At 41.4% G+C, this 21,696-nt stretch overlaps 1 protein-coding gene across 5 annotated transcripts in view; it reads right to left on the reverse strand.

Annotated features, from left to right (window-relative positions):
* Positions 1–1,789: 1,789 nt before the first annotated feature.
* The window catches only part of hivep1 (HIVEP zinc finger 1), a 64,548-nt gene continuing 44,641 nt past the window's right edge, over positions 1,790–21,696 (reverse strand). For 3 of the 5 annotated variants that reach the window (XM_084130717.1, XM_084130718.1, XM_084130716.1), the window contains 7 exons: positions 15,327–15,380; positions 6,315–12,034; positions 6,046–6,182; positions 5,780–5,955; positions 5,158–5,259; positions 3,849–4,393; positions 1,790–3,594 (listed from right to left, as the gene is read on the reverse strand). In XM_084130717.1, coding sequence (XP_083986843.1) covers positions 2,434–3,594; positions 3,849–4,393; positions 5,158–5,259; positions 5,780–5,955; positions 6,046–6,182; positions 6,315–12,034; positions 15,327–15,380 — 7,895 coding nt within the window. In that variant the 3' untranslated portion in view covers positions 1,790–2,433. Of the gene's footprint in view, positions 3,595–3,686; positions 4,394–5,157; positions 5,260–5,779; positions 5,956–6,045; positions 6,183–6,314; positions 12,035–13,215; positions 15,381–21,696 lie in introns of all 5 variants that reach the window. The other 2 variants (XM_084130719.1, XM_084130720.1) reach the window with 2 other exon arrangements.

Below are 21,696 nucleotides of genomic sequence, written 5' to 3' on the forward strand. Positions count from 1 at the left end.
ACCCGCTCCAAAAATGTATTAAAGGGATAGTTCACCCAAAAATGAAAATTCTGTCAATAATTACTCACCCTCATGTCGTTCCAAACCAGTAAGACTTTTTTTTTTGTTTATCTTCGGAACACAAATGAAGATCTGTTTGATGAAATCTGAGAGATTTCAGTCATCATTGACAGCTACGCAACTACCACTTTGATGCTTCAAAAAGTTCATAAAGAGATCGTAAAACGAATCCATATGAATTGAGTGGTTTTGTCCAAATTTTCTGAAGACACACGATCGCTCTATACGATAAACATTGAATTTAGGCTTTTATTCATAATATTCATCAACTCACACATCCGTTATGATAAACGGAAGCTCAAGCATGTTCACTTGATATGCGAGAACCAATGAGTTTCATTCTCTATGCAGCTCGTTTGAGTTTCAGCAAGAGGTTTGCTCTCACGCATCAAGCAAGTTCGGATGAGCTTCTGTTTATGTTCGCTAATCAATGTTTTTATGTGAATAAAAGCCTAAATTCAATGTTCATAAAGCGATCATGCCTCTACAGGACTAAACCACTTAGGGAATTCATTTAGATGATAATTCATTTAGACCTAGTTTTACAATCTCTTTATGAACTTTTTGAAGCATCAAAGTGGTAGTTGCGAAGCTGTCACTGGAGAGTACAGAAAGCTCTCAGATTTAATCAAAAAGTTATTCATTTGTGTTCCGAAGATGAACGAAAGTCTTACAGGTTTAGAATGACATGAGGGTGAGTAATCAGTGACAGAATTTTCGTTTTTGGCTGAACTGTCTCTTTAAATATTACAGCACGAAGACTCCATAAGTGTAGCTTGTTCATGCTTGTTCCATCTAAGACAGAGAATTAAGACAACAATAAAAGCAATCTATTAAGATCAGATGCATATGGATGCTGCATTAAGGACAATTATGGAAATATGCATTTATGCTTTTCAATGTTGCTCTGAGCTCTCCTCAGGCAAGGGTGGCATGAATACAGTAATAGTTTTCCAAATATTCTGTTAAGCCTCACCTGTACATACAGGTCATAACGATGATACTTGTTCTTTTTTATATATATATATAGAAACAGCACTGATGTAAACATGCACTGAAGTCAGCAAATTTACCAATGAAAGAAAACATTTCTGGTCAGAATGAAGTGGAATGTTTGATTTAGATTATAGTCAAATCATGGAATGACATTTCCATTGGATGCAGAATAGTTTAGTATACACAAGGGATTTTAATGTTCTACTCTCACTTTTACTAAATTCACTAGGTTTGGATGGACTGAATGTTCAGAGCTGTTTCCAGAGAGTCTCACCCACACTTATGTTCTTCTGTGGGCTGGGTAACTAAGCAACATATTCCCCCACCCCACCTTCTTGCATGATGCACCCTGTACTCCTCTGCTTTGCCTGCAGTGACACGACCCGTCCAGCAGGTTACGCTATTGACTCACAGTCTTGGCAGACTGCAGCAGCAGACAGCAAATACTGTCAATTGAATGAGTCATTCCAGGGCTATAATGAGAGCTTTTGCTACAAGCCTCTTGAGGCAAGGACAATGTCACAGTCAATAATCCTTGTAAAGGAGCTGATTGGTGACGTCATTTGCTGGCCTCTTCAAGCTCCTCATTAGTGATTTGAACTGCTGAATAATTCTAGTGCCTTGGAGAGCCCCAGGAACAACCCTTTCTACTGGTTGATTAAAGAAGAAAAAGACAGCAAATCAGATAGCTAATTACACCGGTTAAAAAAGAAAAAAGGAGACTTCAGAGGCGTTTCTGCACTTGTAAACAAGGTTTTACTGATACTGTCGATATTATAGATACAGCAAATGTAAAGCCACCATTTTACTCATACCTATGGACTTATGGAGTTCAAAATGGGCACCAGGTGTAATATAATAAATACTTGACCACAACATCTGTGCACAGGAACACTGACCCCCAAAAGCCATAGAAATGTTTATATATCAGTACAACATTAATTTCCCCATCAATTTACGATAGACATAAAACTTTTCAAAATGAAAACATTTAAAAATAAAACAAATTTCCTCTATTCTTCTTTAATTTCCATATCAACTTAATAGGCAACTACTAGATTTATAAGATATTATATACAGGTTTCTAAACGTGAAACTCCAAAAGGCACAATTGTCTATACAACATGTACAAAAAGAAAATAACTGTCTGGTGCTGACAAAAGAGTACAAAATAAAATAATTGGTCATCATTTATGATTGCACATACAATATGACTGTCAGAAAATGTGCTTTTAGAGAAGGCTTGCAGAGCTGCAAACCTCCTGAAGTGTTTCAGTTTTACAAAGTGACACAGTTTTACAAAAAAGAGGGAGAAAGAGGTGGAAAGAGAAAGAGAGAAATTCATGGGCAGAAAAGAAAGAGCTTTTATTGGGACTCTCAGGTAGCTATGACAAGTCTGTCCTCATCATCGCTGGAAGCTTCATTGTAGTCATCAGTCACTGGTTTTCTAGAGACAGGTTGACGTGGTTTCACTTCACTAGCCCCACCTGCTGTTGCCTTGTGTGCAAGATCACAGCCTCTCTCATTAGAGGATGAGGGGGAGGAGAACGAAGATGGTTGTGGTGGTGTTTTTGGTTTTTCCACCATGGCTGTAGTCTTCTCTGTGCGCCCTGTATCCTTAGATCCAGCGCTAGTGCTGTTTTGAGAGACCTGCTTCGCCTCTATGGATGGCTTTGCTTTTGTAGGATCATCTCCTGGATTGGCTGTTGGATGACTGGCTGAGGGAATAGTTGCTGGTAGTGATTCTGCAACCTGTGCTGGTGGAGGTGCAGATGCTACACCCCCAGGGCTACGTGGCTTGTCCTGGGCTGCAGGGAGTGGGCTGAGAGCTGAGAGAGGGCTTAGGGATGGTATAAGGGCGGGCAGGGCAATATTGAGAAACTGCAGGCCAGGGATTTGTGCTGGGGAAGCAGTGCTGCACTGAGGGGTGGGGCTAGCTGCCAACACCTGCACGCCTAGGGTGGCGTTTAATGGCAGACTCTGTTGAGGCACCAGCTGGGTGGAGTTGGCTAAACCCACAACACTCAAGGTCTCCAAACCCATAGGCTGCAAGGCAGTCTGGGGAGCACCAAGTGTCTGAAGTCCTGCCACTTGGCCCAGAGGGAAACAAGGCAGTACACTACTGACTGGCTCCTGGACTACCAGTGGCTGGGTCGGAGAACCATCTGGCCGGGGCGAGGTATTAGGGGCTGGGAGAGGGCTGCCAGTCTGCCGGTGAATAACGCTGAGTGCTGGGATGGTTAGCTGGACTGGCCCAGCCTGAATGGGTACAAATGTGGAGTAAGCAGCCAAGCCAGCAGGAACAAGCTGGATTCCACCCACAGGTACCATGCTGTATGGGGAACGAGGGGGCTGTTGGGAGTGCAAAGGCAGGTGGCTGAAGAGATGAGTAGTGGCTCCTACTCTGGACTCGTGGATCGGACCTGCATTTGGAAAGTGCAGGGGTCCCTGAAGAGGGTCAGAAGAGGTCTGAGTACCACGGTCGACATTGGCATTGCACTCACTTGCAGGCTGAGAACTGGTGCTCGACACTCCATCCTGTTAAAAAAACAATGTTATGAATACTTTTATCAACACTGCCAAGCAACACAAAATTGCAGTCGCTGACTACCAGTTAAAATTCTATTCACCTTTTCATGCATTCAAAGCAGTTTTGCTGACGTGCCAGGCATGCGAGACTCAAGACATTTGAATGCATATGGGGTCGGGTACTGGTATGAGGTGAGGTGTACATGTAGAGAGGGAGGGATGTACGACGAGAAAGACAATGATTGCGAGGACACGGGTCTCACCTGGCCGAGCTTGGCGCCCTTGCCTGGCACTGGGGGACTAGGGGGAACGTCAAATTCAGGGTAGTCGATGGACATCTGCCTGCAAGGTGACACTGGGCTCATCATGTGTACGGAGTCAGTATCAGAGTTCTGGGATTCTGAGGCAGGGACAGGGTGGGATGTGAAAGAGGTGGGACTAGGGCCGGGGCTGGAGCAGGATGCAGAAATTGACATCTGTCTGACCAATGAAACTGGGCTCATCATAGCCACAGACTCTGTGTCTGAGGTCTGGGAGTCTGAAGCTGGAGGAGGCTGAGGTTGAGGAGCTGGGGTTAGATTTGGGCTGATGGACATCTGAGCCAGCAGAGAGCTAGGAGCTGTGTCGGCTTGGTTAGCAGGAAAATGCTGTGGGCTTGCAGAAACAGAAGGTGTTGCAGAGAGGCCAGATTCTGCCTGACTGTCCTCCTCATCTTCCTCTTCTCCATCGTTATCTTCATCATCTGGGCCATCAGAGTCATCACCATCTGAGTCCTGTCTGTCAGCACTTCCTGCTCTTCCTCGATCACCTTTGGGGAAAAAAACAAGGTAATGACCAAAAAGAACAGGAGGAATTCTAAAATATAAAATAGCTAATCCAAACACATAGCTATAAAAGAGCTAGGTTCTACTTGGAAAATTCTCCTAGGCACTTTATTTTTTCAAAATGATGCACAAAATTATTTCACCACTGGGATAGTATGACCTTTACTCTTTAGGAATCTTTAAATAATGTTTGGTCCTTCTGCATAGCAAAAAAGGAATAATAGGTCTAGAAACCCCCCTCTCATAATATAGGGAAGACATTAACACCTCAGACCACAAATGCAGCCTGTGCTTGACAGCTTGTGTAGAACTGTGTGAGAGGAAAACAAATATGCTCTCCGTAACTGAGACCAGAGAAAGCTCACAGCTTCTCTCTCTCTCTCTTTCCTGCTAAAATTAGATGCTGCAATTTCCTCGCGGTAAACGCTGTGTATGCCGCCCACATGCACCAAGAGTTAACAAGGAAAAAGCCTGCGTTTAGAATCTCTAATTAGACCGTGGCATTGCCATTGATCATCACTGCAATAGAACATAGCTAGACACAATCCACATTTAACAGATGGTTCTATTATTAGTAAACCTATTAATGGTCAGGTTGATTATGTAATGAAAAATAACTAAGTAATGGTGCAATCAAAACTATAGTTTCTGCTTTCTAAGTTGGTAAAAGTGTGGGTCCTCATGAAATGAACCCCCTTATTCAATATGTTTAAGACTTATATTAACAAAACGCATGAGAGACTTCTACCTGAGTCTTCTGTGTCCTGGTCTTCAATAATACCCACAGAAACTCCCATTTCCATGCACTTCTTGCTGTGGGCTTTGGACTTCATGTGCTTGGTAAGGTTCCCTGTGTGGATAAATGGAACAGAGAGGTCACTCAGGTGGGAGGCGGATGCAGGGCATGGGAGTGGTTTACATAAGCATGACATGTTCCCAAGCACCAGCTCTATGTAATGGGTGAGTAACTGATAAAGAAGTTCTTAAAGGAACGTGGGCTGGTCTGACACTGTGTGCTGTTTTGCAGTGCAGCGTGGGAAGTTCAACAGTGATGAATCATACTGGCTTTTTTAAAGAGAGCAGGCAGAATCTTCAAAAAAAAGAAAAGAAAAAGCAGGTAAAAAAAAAAAAAAAAAAAAGAGCCATTTCCAGCCATCCCTAAGAATGATCTAAATTACCTAAATGTTCTCAAATTCAAACACATTTCATTAAAACTTAAAGTTAAAAACCTGTTTAGATTTGTGAATGAAGTTGGTTTTTAGTATCTTTTCCTTTTCCTGTTCATTAATGGTAACAATAATTGCCAATTGAGGAAGAAAACTAAATTTACCCATTACAGCTTTAAAATCAGTGTTTCAGACTGAACCCACCTTTAGTCTTGAAAGAGAAGTTGCAGTGCGTGCAGTGAAATGGACGAATGTCCGAATGAGTTCGAATGTGTTTCCGCAGCATGCTAGGTTTCTTGCAGCGAATTCCACATTCCTCACAGATGTATTTTCCTCTTCCACGTCCCCTAACATACACATACTCCTCATTCGATTTGTAACTGAAAATATACCACAAATAGCACATCAAAACAAAATTTCCTGTTAAATATTTAGAAAGTGGGGTAAGATAAATGTTAAGATTTACAAACCCTCCGTCAAAGATCTTCACTCGCTGGGGTTCAGATTTGGAGGAGTCTCTGTCTGACTCAGTCTGATTAATTGGTTGAGTCTCTGGTTTTATTTTTCCACTATTCTCAATTGGCACAGATCTTTGCTGAATCAAAACCTGAAACAATACAAAATACAATAATTTGTTAATCATGCATGCACCATAACAAATGCATTAAAAAAATAAAAATAACAAACAATATAAAATCTATCTGTTAAAGCTGCATCAGACGAGTGAAAATGCTCTTACTTTTGGTAAGATGTCCTTCAGCTTCCCAGAGTAGGTCAAGATGTCAGATTTCAACGTTGTTGTTTTTGCTTGGGTGTAGTGTATTTTCTTGGATGTCTGTTTGGAGTCGAACAAGGACATAACCACTTTGGTGGGAAGTCCCAATGGATTGGGATTGTTTGGGTTTACTACCCATGCAGAGTAGGCAGAGATCCTCTGGTCTGTCTGCTGAATATGGAGGGATTTCCTTTTCATGAGAAAACACCAGGTGAAGGTTGTAGCTGTTTTCAGACTGGGGAAAGACAGGCGATGGCTGTCTCTGGTATTGACAACGGACACAGAAGAAGCTAACTTCACTTGTCCTTGAAATGTCGAAGGCCTCAGAGGTGATTTTGATGGAGACCAGCGCTGCTCTTCAGGTTTTTCTTGTGGCTTCAGAGTGGAATTCTCTGGCATGGCATAGCTTCGAACTCCAGGTGAAGAATGTGTAGCAGGTGTTGTTGTAGGTGTTCTCCTCTCCATCTCCTGTTCACTGACCTCAGTTGTTGCTATCTGAGATACTGGTACCTGGGTGTTCTTTACAGCTTCAGAAATCTCTGGTAATTGTTCTGGGGCATCAGTCTCAATTGGGCTATCCACTGGCTCTGTGGTACAGACCTGTCTAACCAGCATTAACTTCCTCTGCCTGGTAATTTCTGACATCTTTGAGTTCAAATAGTTTAGAGATCTACCATCAGTGAGACATGCAGCTCCATGCTCATCTTTAGCCCGTTTCTGTGTCTTTTCCATAGCAATGTCCAGGCTGTTGGCAGGGGAGAGCATACGTTTGCTTGAGGCAGTGGATTCTTGGGGGCATAAATTTGCAGAAGCCAGTTTTTGTGTACAATGCAGTGAACCAAGGGACAGGATGCTTTTATCAGTGGTTTGGTTTTGGTCAGTGGTTTTCATGTTGTTTTTCATCTGTATAGCAACAGACCCATGTTGCCTGTGTGCTTGGATTTCTGGTCCAATCTTTGAATTACTGTTCACAACATGTACCGTAGGGAAGTTGACCTTAGAAACCGCAGATGCAGGTGCAAGGGTGTGCTCATCGGTGATTAGAATCTGTGGTACAGGTGTAGATACTGGCGTTATATGAGATGTTGTATCAACAAGTGCACCAGCAGGCAGTACAATTGGAGGCTTATTGATTACAGCCTGATAAGCTTGTTGTGCTACATAGACATTTTGCATTCCATCATTTGACTGTGACACTTTAATTTCCTTAGCAATTGGTATTGTTATGACTGGCAATGTGATCTGCGTGCCTTGCACACCTGCTAAAGAATATGTCTGACCTGTTTTTAGTATGGGGCAATTCATTTGGTATTTAGGTTCAAAGCACTTCTGATTTTTTTCATCAGTGCTCTTCTGAATGTCTCTCTGACCAGCCCCCATATTGACCAGAGGTTGCATGTGGCATGCCACAACCCTTGAGGTCTGATGCCATGGATGTGGAAGGCCGTGAACTTGGGGTTGTTGGGTTTGGCTTCCAAGGTTGATGCTTTGAACCATTTGCTCATTTTTCGTTAGCGGGGCCTCTCCAGAATGTAGGACAAAGGACTGAAGAAGTGCAGATGTGTTCAGATTTACTGGTCTAGGTTGGGACCCAGAGCATTCATTGGTGAAGGGGACTCTTTGGATGGGGGGAGTCTGTTTCACTGCCAATTGAGGGTCTGGTGCAATCTTCAAGGACATTTGACGTACTAGAGGCCCTCTTCTTCTTTCAATGAGAGGCACCTGGGTAGTTGGAGGACATTGTGTATTTTTTGGCAGGGCAGTCTGTATTGGTGGCAAAGGCCTGCTGGGTGACATACTGCTGCAGTCAAAGGATTTGCTACGGTAGTCACAAGAAATTTCCAATGATGACTGAGTGCAGCTGATCTGTTCTGAGGTAGCGCGTCTCATCATGCCTGGCACTCCAAGAGTGTTGTTTGCTACTGGGATCGCTTGAGCTTCTGGTGGCTTCCCAACACTATCAGCCCTTGATGGGCTGTCAGATCTTGGTGGATCATCTCTGTCAAAAGAGGCTGAAATACTAGAGCACCTTGACAAGCTACTATCTCTACTGAGGCTACGAGAGAGACTTGACTCAAAGCTGGATTCACCAGAAGAGTGTTCCATTTGAGCAAGTCTGATGCGTTTTTTCTTTGGGGGGAGTTTTTCCGTCGGCAGTTTGGACAAGCTCTCACTCCTCTGAGGCCAGTTAAATGTATCTGCAGGTTTCTCTGTTGATTCTACAACTTTTTCATGAGTTTCATGACCTCTGTCTGGTTCCTCTGTTACTAAGATTTCAGGGACTTGAATGTTGTTCTGGCGCACAAGCCGTGACTGCTGTACAGGTGTGCCATCACTAGCAATGGTAAAGGTTTGCTTACCATGAGGTTCCATCCCTTGGCTGGCACATTTAGGTGTAGACATTCTGTCATGGTAACTTTGTGAGAAAGAGTTCACTACAGCCTCTGTATGGCCTTTTACAGAGCTCTTTACTTCCTTTTCCCCAGGATCAACTGGAGATGACCTGTCAATGGACTCAGATGTTTCAAAAGAATTTGGTCTGCTGAGGGAGTTGGTGTGTCGAATGACTGAAGTTCCACTTCCTTGTCTCTGGAGGTCACCTCTTTCTTTATTTGGTGTGCTGATCTGAGCCTCTCTTATTGGAGATAGTCTTGACTCTTGGGATTCAGCAGCTCTACCAATGATTTGTATTTGTCCTAAAATAGCAGAGCTACTTAAAGATTGGGTATGGTGAGAATAAGGTCGCCCTATCGAATCTGTAGAGGCCTGGCAGGAGTCAAAACTTCTTGAACATGGAGGGGTGGTCTCAGTTGGAGATTGGTCATCATCATCTCCAACACTTTTAATTTTCCTTCTTTTTCTTACCATGAGTGGTTGCTCTACAATGCCAGTAATTACTGCATTTCTGTTCAAAAGAGGCTGCTGAATTCCACGTCCAAACACTTCTGGCTCAATCTCTCTGGCATGCATATGCTTGTTTTTTGGACCATGCAGTTCAGAACAATAAAACTTCTTGTGATTTTCAAAATTTTCTAGTTTTCTGTAACGGTTACGACAAGTCTCACATTCGTACATTGTCCCTTTGTTTTGCTGGGGTTTTCGGTTTCTTTCTGTTGCATGCTCAAAAGACTTACTTCTCAGCTCATGTGTAATACTTGGTCCATGATGGCTCTCATCCATGGAATGAACTGAGATAAGAACGTGACCATCATTTGTGGACAAATCCTCAACTGCTATCTGCCTCACTAGGGTACGAGGATGTACAGAAGAATTTGGAGTAGAGGGAGCTGAAGAGAATACATCATCATTTAGTGAGCTAATCTTGTCATCAAATGAATGACAGATCCTTAGTGGGTGAGGTTGAGGGGTTAGATTGGGGAAGAGCGCTGACTGACCAGGTGTGGTGGGCATTGAATTACTTCTTGTAATTGGTAAACAATCCATTGCTGGATACTGAGGTGGTACAGAAAGAAGAAATACTGGCTTTGATTTGTCTGTAGGAGTGAAAGGAGATTTTGGAATGTCCGAGTTGGAACTAGATCTTCTTACTGGTGGTTTTAGATCAAACTGAAAAGAGTCTTTAAATATGTAGGATTTAGGGGAATCAATGCTACCCCTTCGGGAAAGAGAAGTCCGTCTTGGTTTGACACTGTCTAGTTGCTTGTCATCCACAACAGCCTCGTTGTCTGAGATCAACTTTGAGATACGCTCCTCAAGAGATAGAGCTTTAGTTTCCAATGGAGGACGCATTTGTACAGAAGGAACTCGAGGCTTCTCAATAGATGCTACATGCATGACAGTTGCCACAACCGGGGAAGGAGGAACTTGTGGGGTTTTTGTAATGTCGGTTTCTGCTGGTGGAGTAATCTTAACAAAAGGACTTGGGGGACTCATAGCTTGATCTGCACTCTCAGAACGTGAAAAGTAGCCTGAGTCAGTGCTTCCAAGACTCCGAGGACTTAGCAGGCACTTGCCTTGTGGCTGTTGAGAGTAATCAGTTGCTTGTTGCCTTTGTAGCTGAGCATGGCTGCCTCCCAGTGGTGATTTACAATGCTGATCTTCATCCTCACTAACTGAATCTTGTAGAGGACTTGTGCAATCCACTTCTTTCAGTGAGGACAGAACCATTACATTGGACCGAAGGTTTGCTGGCTGGAAATCCCTTTGCCTCTGGGCTGTGGCATGTTCAGGTGCTGAATCTGTAACTCTTGGGCTGTCTGCACGCAAAGGCGAAACATTTACAGGGTGGACAACCACTTTAGGGAGAGCAGCAGTGACCTTTGGCTCACATCCTCTCTGTGTAGCCAATGTTTTCAGAGTTTCAAACACCAACAAATGCTCTGATTCACCTTGGCTTCCTGGTACCATGCCTGCACTCTGCAAACTGCTCTCAGATAATGCTGTTAGACTGCTCTGTGAAGAATCCGGGTCTAAGTCAGCTGTACTACCTTCTTCATCACTGTCCCCGCTTTCCTCCACATCAGAATGTGTTGGCAGACCTTTGTCTGATTCTTGGGAGAGGGATCCACTTCCGGAGTCTTTAACCAAACCCAGTTTAATTGCATGAGCATGAGACTTCTTATGCTTGTATAAGTTGCTCTTTGTCTTAAATGAAAAGCCACAAGTCACACACGGGTAAGGTCTCTCTCCTGTGTGGGACCGTATGTGTTTTAGAAGCACACTTGGCTTGGCACAAGCTCTTTTACAGTATTCACAGACATACTTCCCTTGTTTTTTTGGTTTTTGATCTTTTGCAGAAATATCAGATACTTGATTTGCACCAAAGTTGACCACAGTTGTCATCTGAACAGGGTTGAAACCAGGTGTGACTGGGACTTGAATTGAGTTGGGTACTGTGGCTGACAGAGACTGGCATGTTTGAACAACAGGGGGCTGGCTTTGAGGGAAACCACCTGATCCAGATGGAACAGGTGCATGCGTCAAGTTAAGTGAAGGACCCACACTGTAGCTTTTCTGGAACCCTGGTTTGTCCTGCTGACGATTTCCTGACATGCTCACATACTGCTGTGTTGTGTGTTGCCCTGTAGATGCCACACTGCTGTAGAAGTGTTTGGCTGTGTTGAATTGTGGCATAAATGAGGGTTGTGAATGCACATTGAAATTAACAGCAGGCATAGCCACAGCATGGTCTGAAAATGTGACAGGAATGGAAACTGATTTTCCAAGATGTCCTATTGGACTGCTGTTCTTCCTTTCTGTCAGTGTATTGAAATCTGGCTCCATAGCCTTGAGCAATACCTCAAGGGGAGCGCTTGTGTGAGAGGGAGATGCGTTTTTGTTGCTGCTGTTGCAACACCAGCTTTTTGTCTGCACTGGCCCTCCAGCACAAGGTTCTTCTTCAGAACTTTTGTGGCTGAGAGCCTGTGGCTCTGAGGTTGATGACTCCTCGTGCTCCACTTTTACTGCTCTAGATTCAGATGCCTCCTGCGGTGCATCTTCAGCATCTTGAGGGTCAGGCAATCCATGTGATGGACCACTAGAAAAAGAAGAAGAGGGTGTGGCTTCCTTGGACGAAGAGATGTTCGGAGAAATTGACTTCTTGGTTTGCGATTGCTTTTTGACAGGAGATTTTGGTATTTTCTTTAGCTGGTTTTGTACCACAACTTTTTTCCTCTTCAGTCCTTTAATGACCTCAGAGTTTCTGCCAGTACTTTCATTTGTGTCTGTAGGAAAAAAAAAAATGAAAAAAAATGAACAACCCAAACAAAATTCAACTGTACTCTGTCCAATACCTTTTGAGATTTTTTTCCGATAACTGGAAAAATAATATATGAAATATTCCTTATTTAAATAGACAAATCTTTATGATCATCCACAAGGCTGAGGAAAAAAACAAAGAAAAAAACACATTTGGGTTACAAAATAACTCGAAATGATTTGTAAAGGTTAATTTTTGTATCATTATTAAATTAGAGACAGTTTTTGAGTTTCCAAAATGTCGGATCCTTGATTACATTACTCGTACATTTTTTTATTATAACAAGATTATTATAACAACTTGCAACAACTGGCTTCTGAGTTGAATTACTGACATATTACTGTAATTACATTTTTATTGTTGACAGTTTTGACTATGCAGTACAGTGCAGAGCACAACAACATGTAGCCTACACCTCAAATCAGACAGAAAAAGGCTTCATACCAAAAAAACAAATGAATCTCTATTAGTGTGCACTACATAAGATTCTTGATCAAATTTAGCCAACGTTTATGTAATCTATCAACACACAAATTACACAGGCATTTTCCTGTCAGTCTTCAAAACAAACACCCATGTGTTATTTTCTGCTTTCATTTCCTCCCCCTTTGGTAGAATACCTTTCATCATGCAAAGTTCGTAAGAAAAACAAAATCAACCATAGACTGCACTTTCCACAACACCTAAACATCAACATAAACTCTACGTTTAACAGCACAAATTACCCGGAATTCAGACAAAAAGATATGCAGACAAATCAACAACAGCAAAAATCTTGCTATATCAGACCAACCAAAACATACCTAAGCAACGAGTGTTGATGAATTGTAGTGTAGGCAGAGAACTTCAATTCACAATGAAAAAAAAAATGAAAAAAAAAAATACAATCCTCTTCTTAGCAAACCCAGTACACTATAAGCTGCATAGGTACCTCTGACAGCTAGCACATAGACGAGACTGTTTTGGAATCTAGAAGATCTCCGGAGCTGCTACTGAGGCCCACGCATCATTATGTACAAAACCCACTCTCCGTTTCTCAACCCTCTGTCACCATCCCTCTCTCGCTCTCTCTTTCCAAACCCTCCCTAACTTGCTCTCCAACATCTCATTCAACATTGCAATTGTGTTAGTTAGGATGAGCCTTACCTTGTTCTATTCTTCTACAAGCTCTCAGTCAGTTGGCAGAGAAAGACAATAAGACATAAGTTGCATGCAGGTGTTTATGTGGATGAATAAGCTTGTGTGAATTCGTGAAATCTGTCCCAAGATTGAACGTGGTCCAGAGACTGAGCAATGAGACCTGAGCACCTAAGTCAACATCTTGCAGAAAACAAATCACTATTAATTTGGAAAAGGAAACCTGCCGTAGAGCATACACAACTAAAACTTGTTCACAATTACGCACCGATGGGCAGAGTTTACCGCATTTGCTGTGTTTGGATTCCCTGTGGTTTTAAAGTTATACTGAAGGCTCTTTGTGTGCCTGGCGCCAAGTAGTTACAAAACACATAACCAAGCCTGAACATCTGTGGCAACCCTGCACTTATTAGGGTTTCCCTTCTTTACTTTGCTTGGCATGGTTGGTGGAGAGAAGTGGTTAGCATTAGAACTACAAAGTCATCAATTCCTGGATGCCTTAGAAATTCCCCAGAAATTCAAATAACCTGTTAGGATTTCACCAAGACTTCAATCTAACTTTTTTCTTGTTTATACCTTAATAAGACAACTTCCTTACATGTTTCTAGAGAACGTAGAAAGAGGATATGAGGACATCTCTGAGCTCTGAGCTCTGAGCTAATTAACCGCTTTTAACAGATTCAGGATTAACACGGAGATGACTGCCTGTTATATTTTGAGAAGGGATTTATGTATTATTGAACCAGTTGCATTCTGATGTAACCCATCCCAACATGAAAAATAAGGCCAGGATAAACCTAATTATTAATAACCTCATATTTAAAATGAATCCTTCATGCTACGATGGTAAATGAATATGGTCATATTATTGTTACATGAAAACAAAGGATTCAATTTATTTACATTGTACAATGTGCTTCAAAAAAATTCCATAACAGTACCATGGTGCCATGTTTTCATAAAAACTAAGACTACAACAGCTCATACACTTTTTTTATTTTACTTTTACATAATCTACAAATCTTTCCCATTCCAGCCTATTATGCATCAGCTCTGCTGTTTTTCCATGTATGCTAGTGAAGCGCAGCTTTGAAATGGCTGCTCCACATGTTTTCTGGTTAAACCAAAGACATGTTTAACTGCCATGATGTAAAGTGTGACAGGTACATTCACAGAGTGCATGCACAGCAGAGCTAAATGTGTTGCCGTAGGTGAAAGCCAGCAGAGGTGCTGGAACTTCAGGAAACCCTCAGAACACCTTCAAAAGCACCATTGAAAGCAACATGCTGGCAGACCAGATAACCTCAGTACAGATACAGTCCAGTACAAGCAAAGGGTGTGGCAGAACATTTAAATGTTGAGAAGCAGAATAAAGTATGAAAACATATTCAGAAATTTGCCCTGGATTCCACACAGAAAAGCATTGTCACGGTTCGCAGGTTTGCCTGTTCATTTTTGTGTGTACTGTCCTGGTCTGATTGCTTATCAGCGTCGCTTAGTTACCAACTGCGCTGACGAGCTATCAGATCAGCCGCAGGTGTGGCACGTTTATGTGTCCTAAAAGTAGTCTTGTGTTTGTCGTGTTCATCGTCAGATCGTTCTGGAGGTTCACGTTTTGTCTCCTTGCCCTGTCTGTGGTTCTCTGTCACCTGTTCCTGTGTTACCTGTTCCTGTGTTACCTGTGCTACTCTAGTTTTGGACTATCTGCTCTGTTCACGACTGGTTGATTTCTACGTGGGATCATCGGACTTCAGCCCATTGCAGTCTCCTCGCTGCCAAGACCTGAACTCCGACCTGCACCTCTGCATCAGTCCATCCTGCCTTGATCTTTTCTCTGTTTACTTAATAAACTGCCTTTTCATTCGCAACTGGATCTTGTGTTTCTCTCCTGTGACAAGCAACTACCTTGAAAACTTAATGAGCAGAGCGATTCAACTGCGGCACAAAGACCCTGCAATTCCTCTTTAAAGCAACAGACGTGCTCGTACCTCTCTGAGAGAATGAAATAGCTTAGGTACTGGATGTTCTGGTATTGAGGAGGGGGCGGAGAGAAAAGCTTCCTGTGGACATTATTTGAAAGGAACAGTCACAGAAATGTTATTTTATATGATGAATCATACCTTTGTGTCCAACTTTAGGGTCTTTGAGCTCCTTCTGTGCTTCCTCTATTTTATCTGAAACAGAAAAAGAGATTTCCATTTTAGCCACATTGCAATCCGATATTGGATAATAGTAATAAACATAAATTATGGTACAATTCAGGACAGAGTGAAGTAGCATTTCAAAATACAGCTTTAAAAAACAAAGAACATCAAAGTCAAATGTACAATAAGTAATTTTTTAATCAGAATATTATCAATACTAGAGACTGTGGTGACAATATCGACCAATATTTGAATTTTTGATCGACACTGTAAAAGAATAATATCAAGGCTTAATAACAGTATTACAGTTGTTAGAGGTGGATATTGCTGTATCCCTAAATCAACAATATTTTAGTATACAATAATAATAGTATATATGTAATATTAAATATGTTGTGTAAATATATGATATAATATAATATAATAAATATAATAATATTGGTCTGGAAAAAAAAAACTATCTTTCCTTCTCACATCTTACAGGTACGGCAGACATTTAATATTTCATATCATCTGCTCTGTGTGTGGGAGGGATTTGCACACTGAAAATATACCTAATTTTAGAATGCAATTACTGATTATTATATAAGACAAGACAGGACAGTGTGTACTGAGTGTGTGTTTGTATGTATGCATGTACATGTGCTGTAAGGGGAATGAGAAGCAGTCATCTCCTTTCACTACCTTAAGTCACATAGCCATGACATACACAAATACAAAAAAAAAAGCATCTAAAAGCAGAACAGATTGGTGTGGTGTGTTTCAACCACATAACCCCATTACAAAGAATGAGCAAACACCGGTTTGCTTTGAAAACAATGCCTCGCTGTGAAGCGAGAACCGGAGCGGTTTCGGAAAGAATCCTTGCTTGATGTTTGGAAAATGCCCTGGCCACTAAGAGACTCCCAGACGCTGCTTTGGATCACTGTAATGGGAATGACACTCTTCTCTGCATGAGGAACAGGGTGGAGTTGCGAGGGGGTGCCCACTGACCAAGGTTTCAGCATGTTATGTCATGATGAGTGGGCTGAAGGCACACCCTTGATTAACTCCCCCACCCCTCTCTTTCTCTCTATGCTCAATCTGTTATATAACCCAATATATATTTATATATAACCCAATCTTCGCAAATCTTTCCCTTCAACCCACATCCAGCATCACTTACCACACAAAACCAAAAATTTTATTTTTGAGTTAACTTTTACTGTATGCAAGTGTGCATGCTAACATTGAGCATGCAAGTATAATTCAGGGAAAAAACATGTCTCTGAGCCCGGGTTGACAAAAAAAAGACTTTAATCTTAACAAATAGCTGTAAAATCAGAACCTGTGCAATACAAAAGTTACAAAAATTGAGAATTTTTTGATGAATTTACAAACAATGAGTCATTCCTGTTATGCAGTACATTTCCATGTCCCCATTACAGATGCCTGAAAATATTGTATAAAATATTATTAAATACTAACATAAATTATTAAAATGTTTCAAGATGGAAATCATATAATTTAGTTTCTTGTATCATAGTAACACTTATGAATTTTAAATCACTTCATTAAGAACTATTATGAGTTAAATTACTATAAAGAAATATTCTTCATTTTTTCTTTCCCTAATAGAAAAGTTTTCTTTCTTTTCTTACAAGACAACTTGTTTTCTAGAAATGCTTTCTTAAATGCTTTCTTAAGTTACAGAGCTCAAAATGTCCAGCAGTATTACACTGCAAAATCCTCCACTGGAGGTCTCTAAATGTTTTGTTGGGGGGAAAAAAACCTCAGAAAAAGAGAGAGAATCTTAAACAGCAACACTTTAACCCTCTGGTGCTCTTCATTTCTTCGCGGTCAAAAGTGACCGAAGAGCACCAGAGGGTTAAACAAAAAACACTCAGTATCACTAAGGTCAGCATGATCGGAGTGTCCGTGAGAGCCTAAACGTGCTCCATATCTCTGGAGGGCTCATCTAAACCGTAAGAATGGAAACTCTGGTGTCTTCCATTGCATCACATCACTCTTCACTCGTTCTCGTAACACTTAACCACCTCAAGCAGCACTGCATCACAGTCATCACCAATTATAACACCATCCCATTCTGCACCTTCATCTAGGGGATTTCTGGATGCTGAGTCACCACAGACATTTATAGGTTGAACCGCTTGGTCTAACCACACATTCAGATTTATCCTACCCTCATCCGTTTGGAGCAATAAATGGAGCATATGGACATCAGTACATGAGGGATCAGATAACAACGGTTACTTAATGAACCGCAAATAGGACCCCTCCACCCAACCCTGTCCCCGAATTCCTCGGGTTAGATGGTGTTCGAGAACTCCACCATGGATGGAAGAACTCAAAGCCTGTGAACAAGAAATCAAAATCAGAATATTTTGGTTGAAGCAAAAGAGATTGGTTGCAGGTGCTGTTTCCTCAACTGTGGACTGAGCGAATGCAAAGCGGCCTCAAACACAAGAGCACTGTTGAGCCGAGTGACTTCTTTGCATACTTTAGGAAAATCATTACCAGAGATAATGATGCTTGTTTTCAACTGCTACATGAGATTAACACCGTGTCCAAACCAGGAAAAATTTCCAGTCACAAGTAACTTGTCTGCCCACACTGAAAAAGCAAATGCAGCATGACACAACTGCATGAATTGGAGATTTTAGACCAATGAGATTTCACTGTGCAAATCAACATCACACCAGTATTGAAATCAAGCAACTGATAAGTTGTCATGTTACTTGTCACTTATAGCGGTCACAGATGCCTAGGACAAAACAGATTCAGTGAAAGAGAAGCTTATCACCTCATGCCTGGTTACACAGAAAAAAAAATAGCAAAAAATGTACCTTGTCACTGAGGCAATAGCCTTAAACGGACAACATTGTACCTTATCTAGCCCTTAGAAGAGACATATTAGAACTTTAGAGTAGTAATATTTACCCTTAAAGGGACAAAATGTCGTTTCAAACTCATAATGCTGGGTTCAGACTACACAATACTTGTATCTATTACGATAGTCACGGTGTCAAGATTACGCAATTTTGACTCCTAAATTCTTGTCGTGTCGTCGACAAAAAACAAGTCAGACTACACGTTGCTTCCCGACAAATTATCACTTGCCATCTTTAACGACATGAGATGTCATTGAGAAGGCAGAACTATCAACTGACAGATGTGAGCATAAACAAACAATGGCTTCCGAAGTACTATACAGTGGCCAATGGCTATCCAGTGTTTTGCATTGGATGTCTTGTCATCAGAAAAACCCAAAAAAGAAAGAAAGAAAAAAATGAAACATGCCAGTCTTTCTGTCGTGACGTCATGAAGCATCGCAGACGCAGTTGGTTGTCATCAACTTTAACACACTAGATGAGATAAAACGATCGTTTCTTGCGTTCCGTATTTTTTTGAAATATGAGAGGTTTCTATCCCTCCATTGAAAGTCCAGGTGAACAAAATTTAAAAGATCCAAAAAGGTTATAAAAAAGGCCATGAGAAAAAATCCATGAATTGAGCCGTTTAATCCAAGTCTTGTGAAGAGATACAATTGCTTTATATGATGGTCCGATTTATTTTAGGCTTTTATTCTATCATTTACCTTTTGGTGGTACAAAGTTGTCCCTTTAAGGGTACTACCCCAGTGATGAGCTGTTGGGGACCTGCTGACCTGATTTCAACAAGTACAACATGTTCCTGGATCAACGTCTTTGTTGATCCTGGAACACTATTCCAATCATCCGATCAGATTTGAGGGACAAGTTTACAGTTTATGTCAAGTTTAGACTTACAACCAGGGTTAGGTGCTTCAACATCAGATTTATTCACCTATCATTTCCCTCTGATTTTAAGGATAGCTTATGGGTAGGGCTAGGATTAGAACTAAAATTTCAAACAAAATATGTTGATCCAAGGACATGTCTTACTTGGCAAAATCACGATTACCGAGCTGTTTTTGCACATTTTGTTCTGAAACGGCTAGAAAATGTTTCAGGTGTAGGGCTCTATATTTGCGTTTCTAGTTTCAAAAGTCATGTTTTCACCTAAATCACAAATACACAGTCTGATGACCTGACAGGGAAGGAACCTCATGACAAAATTAAGAGTGAAAGAAGAACAGAAACACTTCAGAAAGTTGCTAGTCATGAACACAATGCAAAGAATCTCCTCTAGAGATTTTCTCTTCCTCTTTTCCTCTATGATGGCATTTTCAAATCATGAGTCTGTAGATATGGTGGATCTACTGTAATGTTTCGAGAGGAACTCCTTGAACTGTAGACCAATTGCTATTGCTATTAAATGGCATGAGGATCAACTGCTATTCATTGCAGTTGACATATGGGACAAACCACAGTAGATGGGCAGCAGTTGGTCATCTCTCTCTCTCTCTCTCTCTCTCTCTCTCTCTCAAAACTTCTCCAGATATTTATCTCTCCCACATACATTCTTTCCCCCAAAACACAAGATTTTCCTTCCAAAACAGCAACCGCACCAAACCTAAACCTCAGATTCAGTGGAACACTTAGCAAGGCGATTTGGAAAACAGAGTTGCTGCACAAAGGTGGCAAATGAGGACAATAATACACGCTGAAATTTCCCCTGTTTAATGCTGCCATGACAACCAGAGATTCTGAAGTGGCTTTCTTCAATAAAGGAACATGCACTGGTCATCTCGACTGGTCCATGAGACTTCATTAGATGCTAGCGCATGTGCGCTAACGACATAGAGGCTAATGGAAATTTAATGTGATCAGAGATCTGGTTTTAATGGCCGTGGCAGTAAGAGCAGCACGTGGGTATAAATATCACATGAGTGGGTGGTGCTTATTCACAAACAGATTTTAAATGAGAGCTGGACTCTTTAAATGAGAGTGTACCTGTCCTAAAGAGCAGGGTCATTAGAAAAATAGTCAGCCACAGAGTGTCCGAAAGCAGTTTGATGCATATTGCACACAGAAATGGCAAGAGCAGGCAAAGTCAGCTAGTTCCAATCTGACTGGGTAGCTTTAAGTAAATAGAATGAAAATTTTGGAATTATTTCTTGCACATATGCAAGAGCTATGACTATACATACTCATTTATTACACATTTATTAAACATTAATGTGTGTGTGTGTGTGTGTATATTTATATAAGGCAAGTAAAAATCTGGGACAGAAAAATAAAATCTCTACTGCTAAGTTCTGTATATGGAGGGAAATCGATAATAAATTGACCTAATTTTATCTAATCTACAATGACAAAACGGACAGAATTGTTTGCAGCATCCAGCTCTGCAGTGTGTAGCATGTAAATCATCAGAGGCTGGCTGTGTAACACCGCTGTTAGTTTTCCACACCACGTGTTTTGACAAATAACAGAGTAGGTGTCAAAAGGTTAAAGTCATTTGCCTGATAGCATCAGACTTGTTATGGCATACAGAGGTTGAGTGCCCGCAAACCAGCCGTGCTCACACACACAAACACACACTAAAGAAAAAAGCCCAGCATACAATGCCTGCATCTATTAAGAGTGGATCACTAAATCAGGATGACTTGTCCACACACTTAACTGAGCATTTGTACGTCTGTCCCAGATGTGATCAAATCAGACAACATCACTGCTGCCTGTCAATCTGTGGGATTCACATGACTAAAGCATATTATGCAATCTATGTGTCCTGCCATGCATGAAGTAACACACTGCCACAGAAAGAACAAAAGAAACATGCCATTCAGGAGGAAATATCTGCAAGAATCAAGAGAACTATAGCACTTCCTTTGCATGCGGTTTATCTGGCCCCTTTGCGCACACATACTTCTATCCGAAACTAATATCCGAGCATGCAAGGACTCGACGGACACACTTCCATGGAATTTACTCCAGGATTCTCCCGAATCCAGCACTGCTGTTCCCAATCCCACACTGTTCCACTGGGAGAGATGGAGCCAAAATCCTCAGTTGATTGCTCAAGGATTTCCACAAACCGCACTGGATCAGCTTTACGATTTACACCCTAATATTTTGCCACAGGACTGAAATAACATCCGCCTAGGACATTTGTTAGTAATTTGTCATGTCAAATTTACTTGTTAAGAAATTGCACTCGGAAAAGCCTTTTGATTGCATGTACAGTGACCTTTTGCTCTCTGACATTTTTATATGTTTTTTTCCCCTCAGTAAGGGGAAATTGATACTTTTATTCAGCAAAGACACATTAAATTGTTTAAAAGTGACATTTATCATTAGGGATGGGAACCGAGAACCGGTTCTTCTTCAGAACCGGTGCCCAGTGAATCGATTCCTTGGAACCGTTAGCATGCCTGCTTAACGATTCCGCTTATCGGTTCCGCTCGTTCAAATGTGACACG

Source organism: Abramis brama (genome assembly GCF_963993115.1).
Source record: "Abramis brama genome assembly, chromosome: 12".
NCBI lineage: Eukaryota > Metazoa > Chordata > Actinopteri > Cypriniformes > Leuciscidae > Abramis > Abramis brama.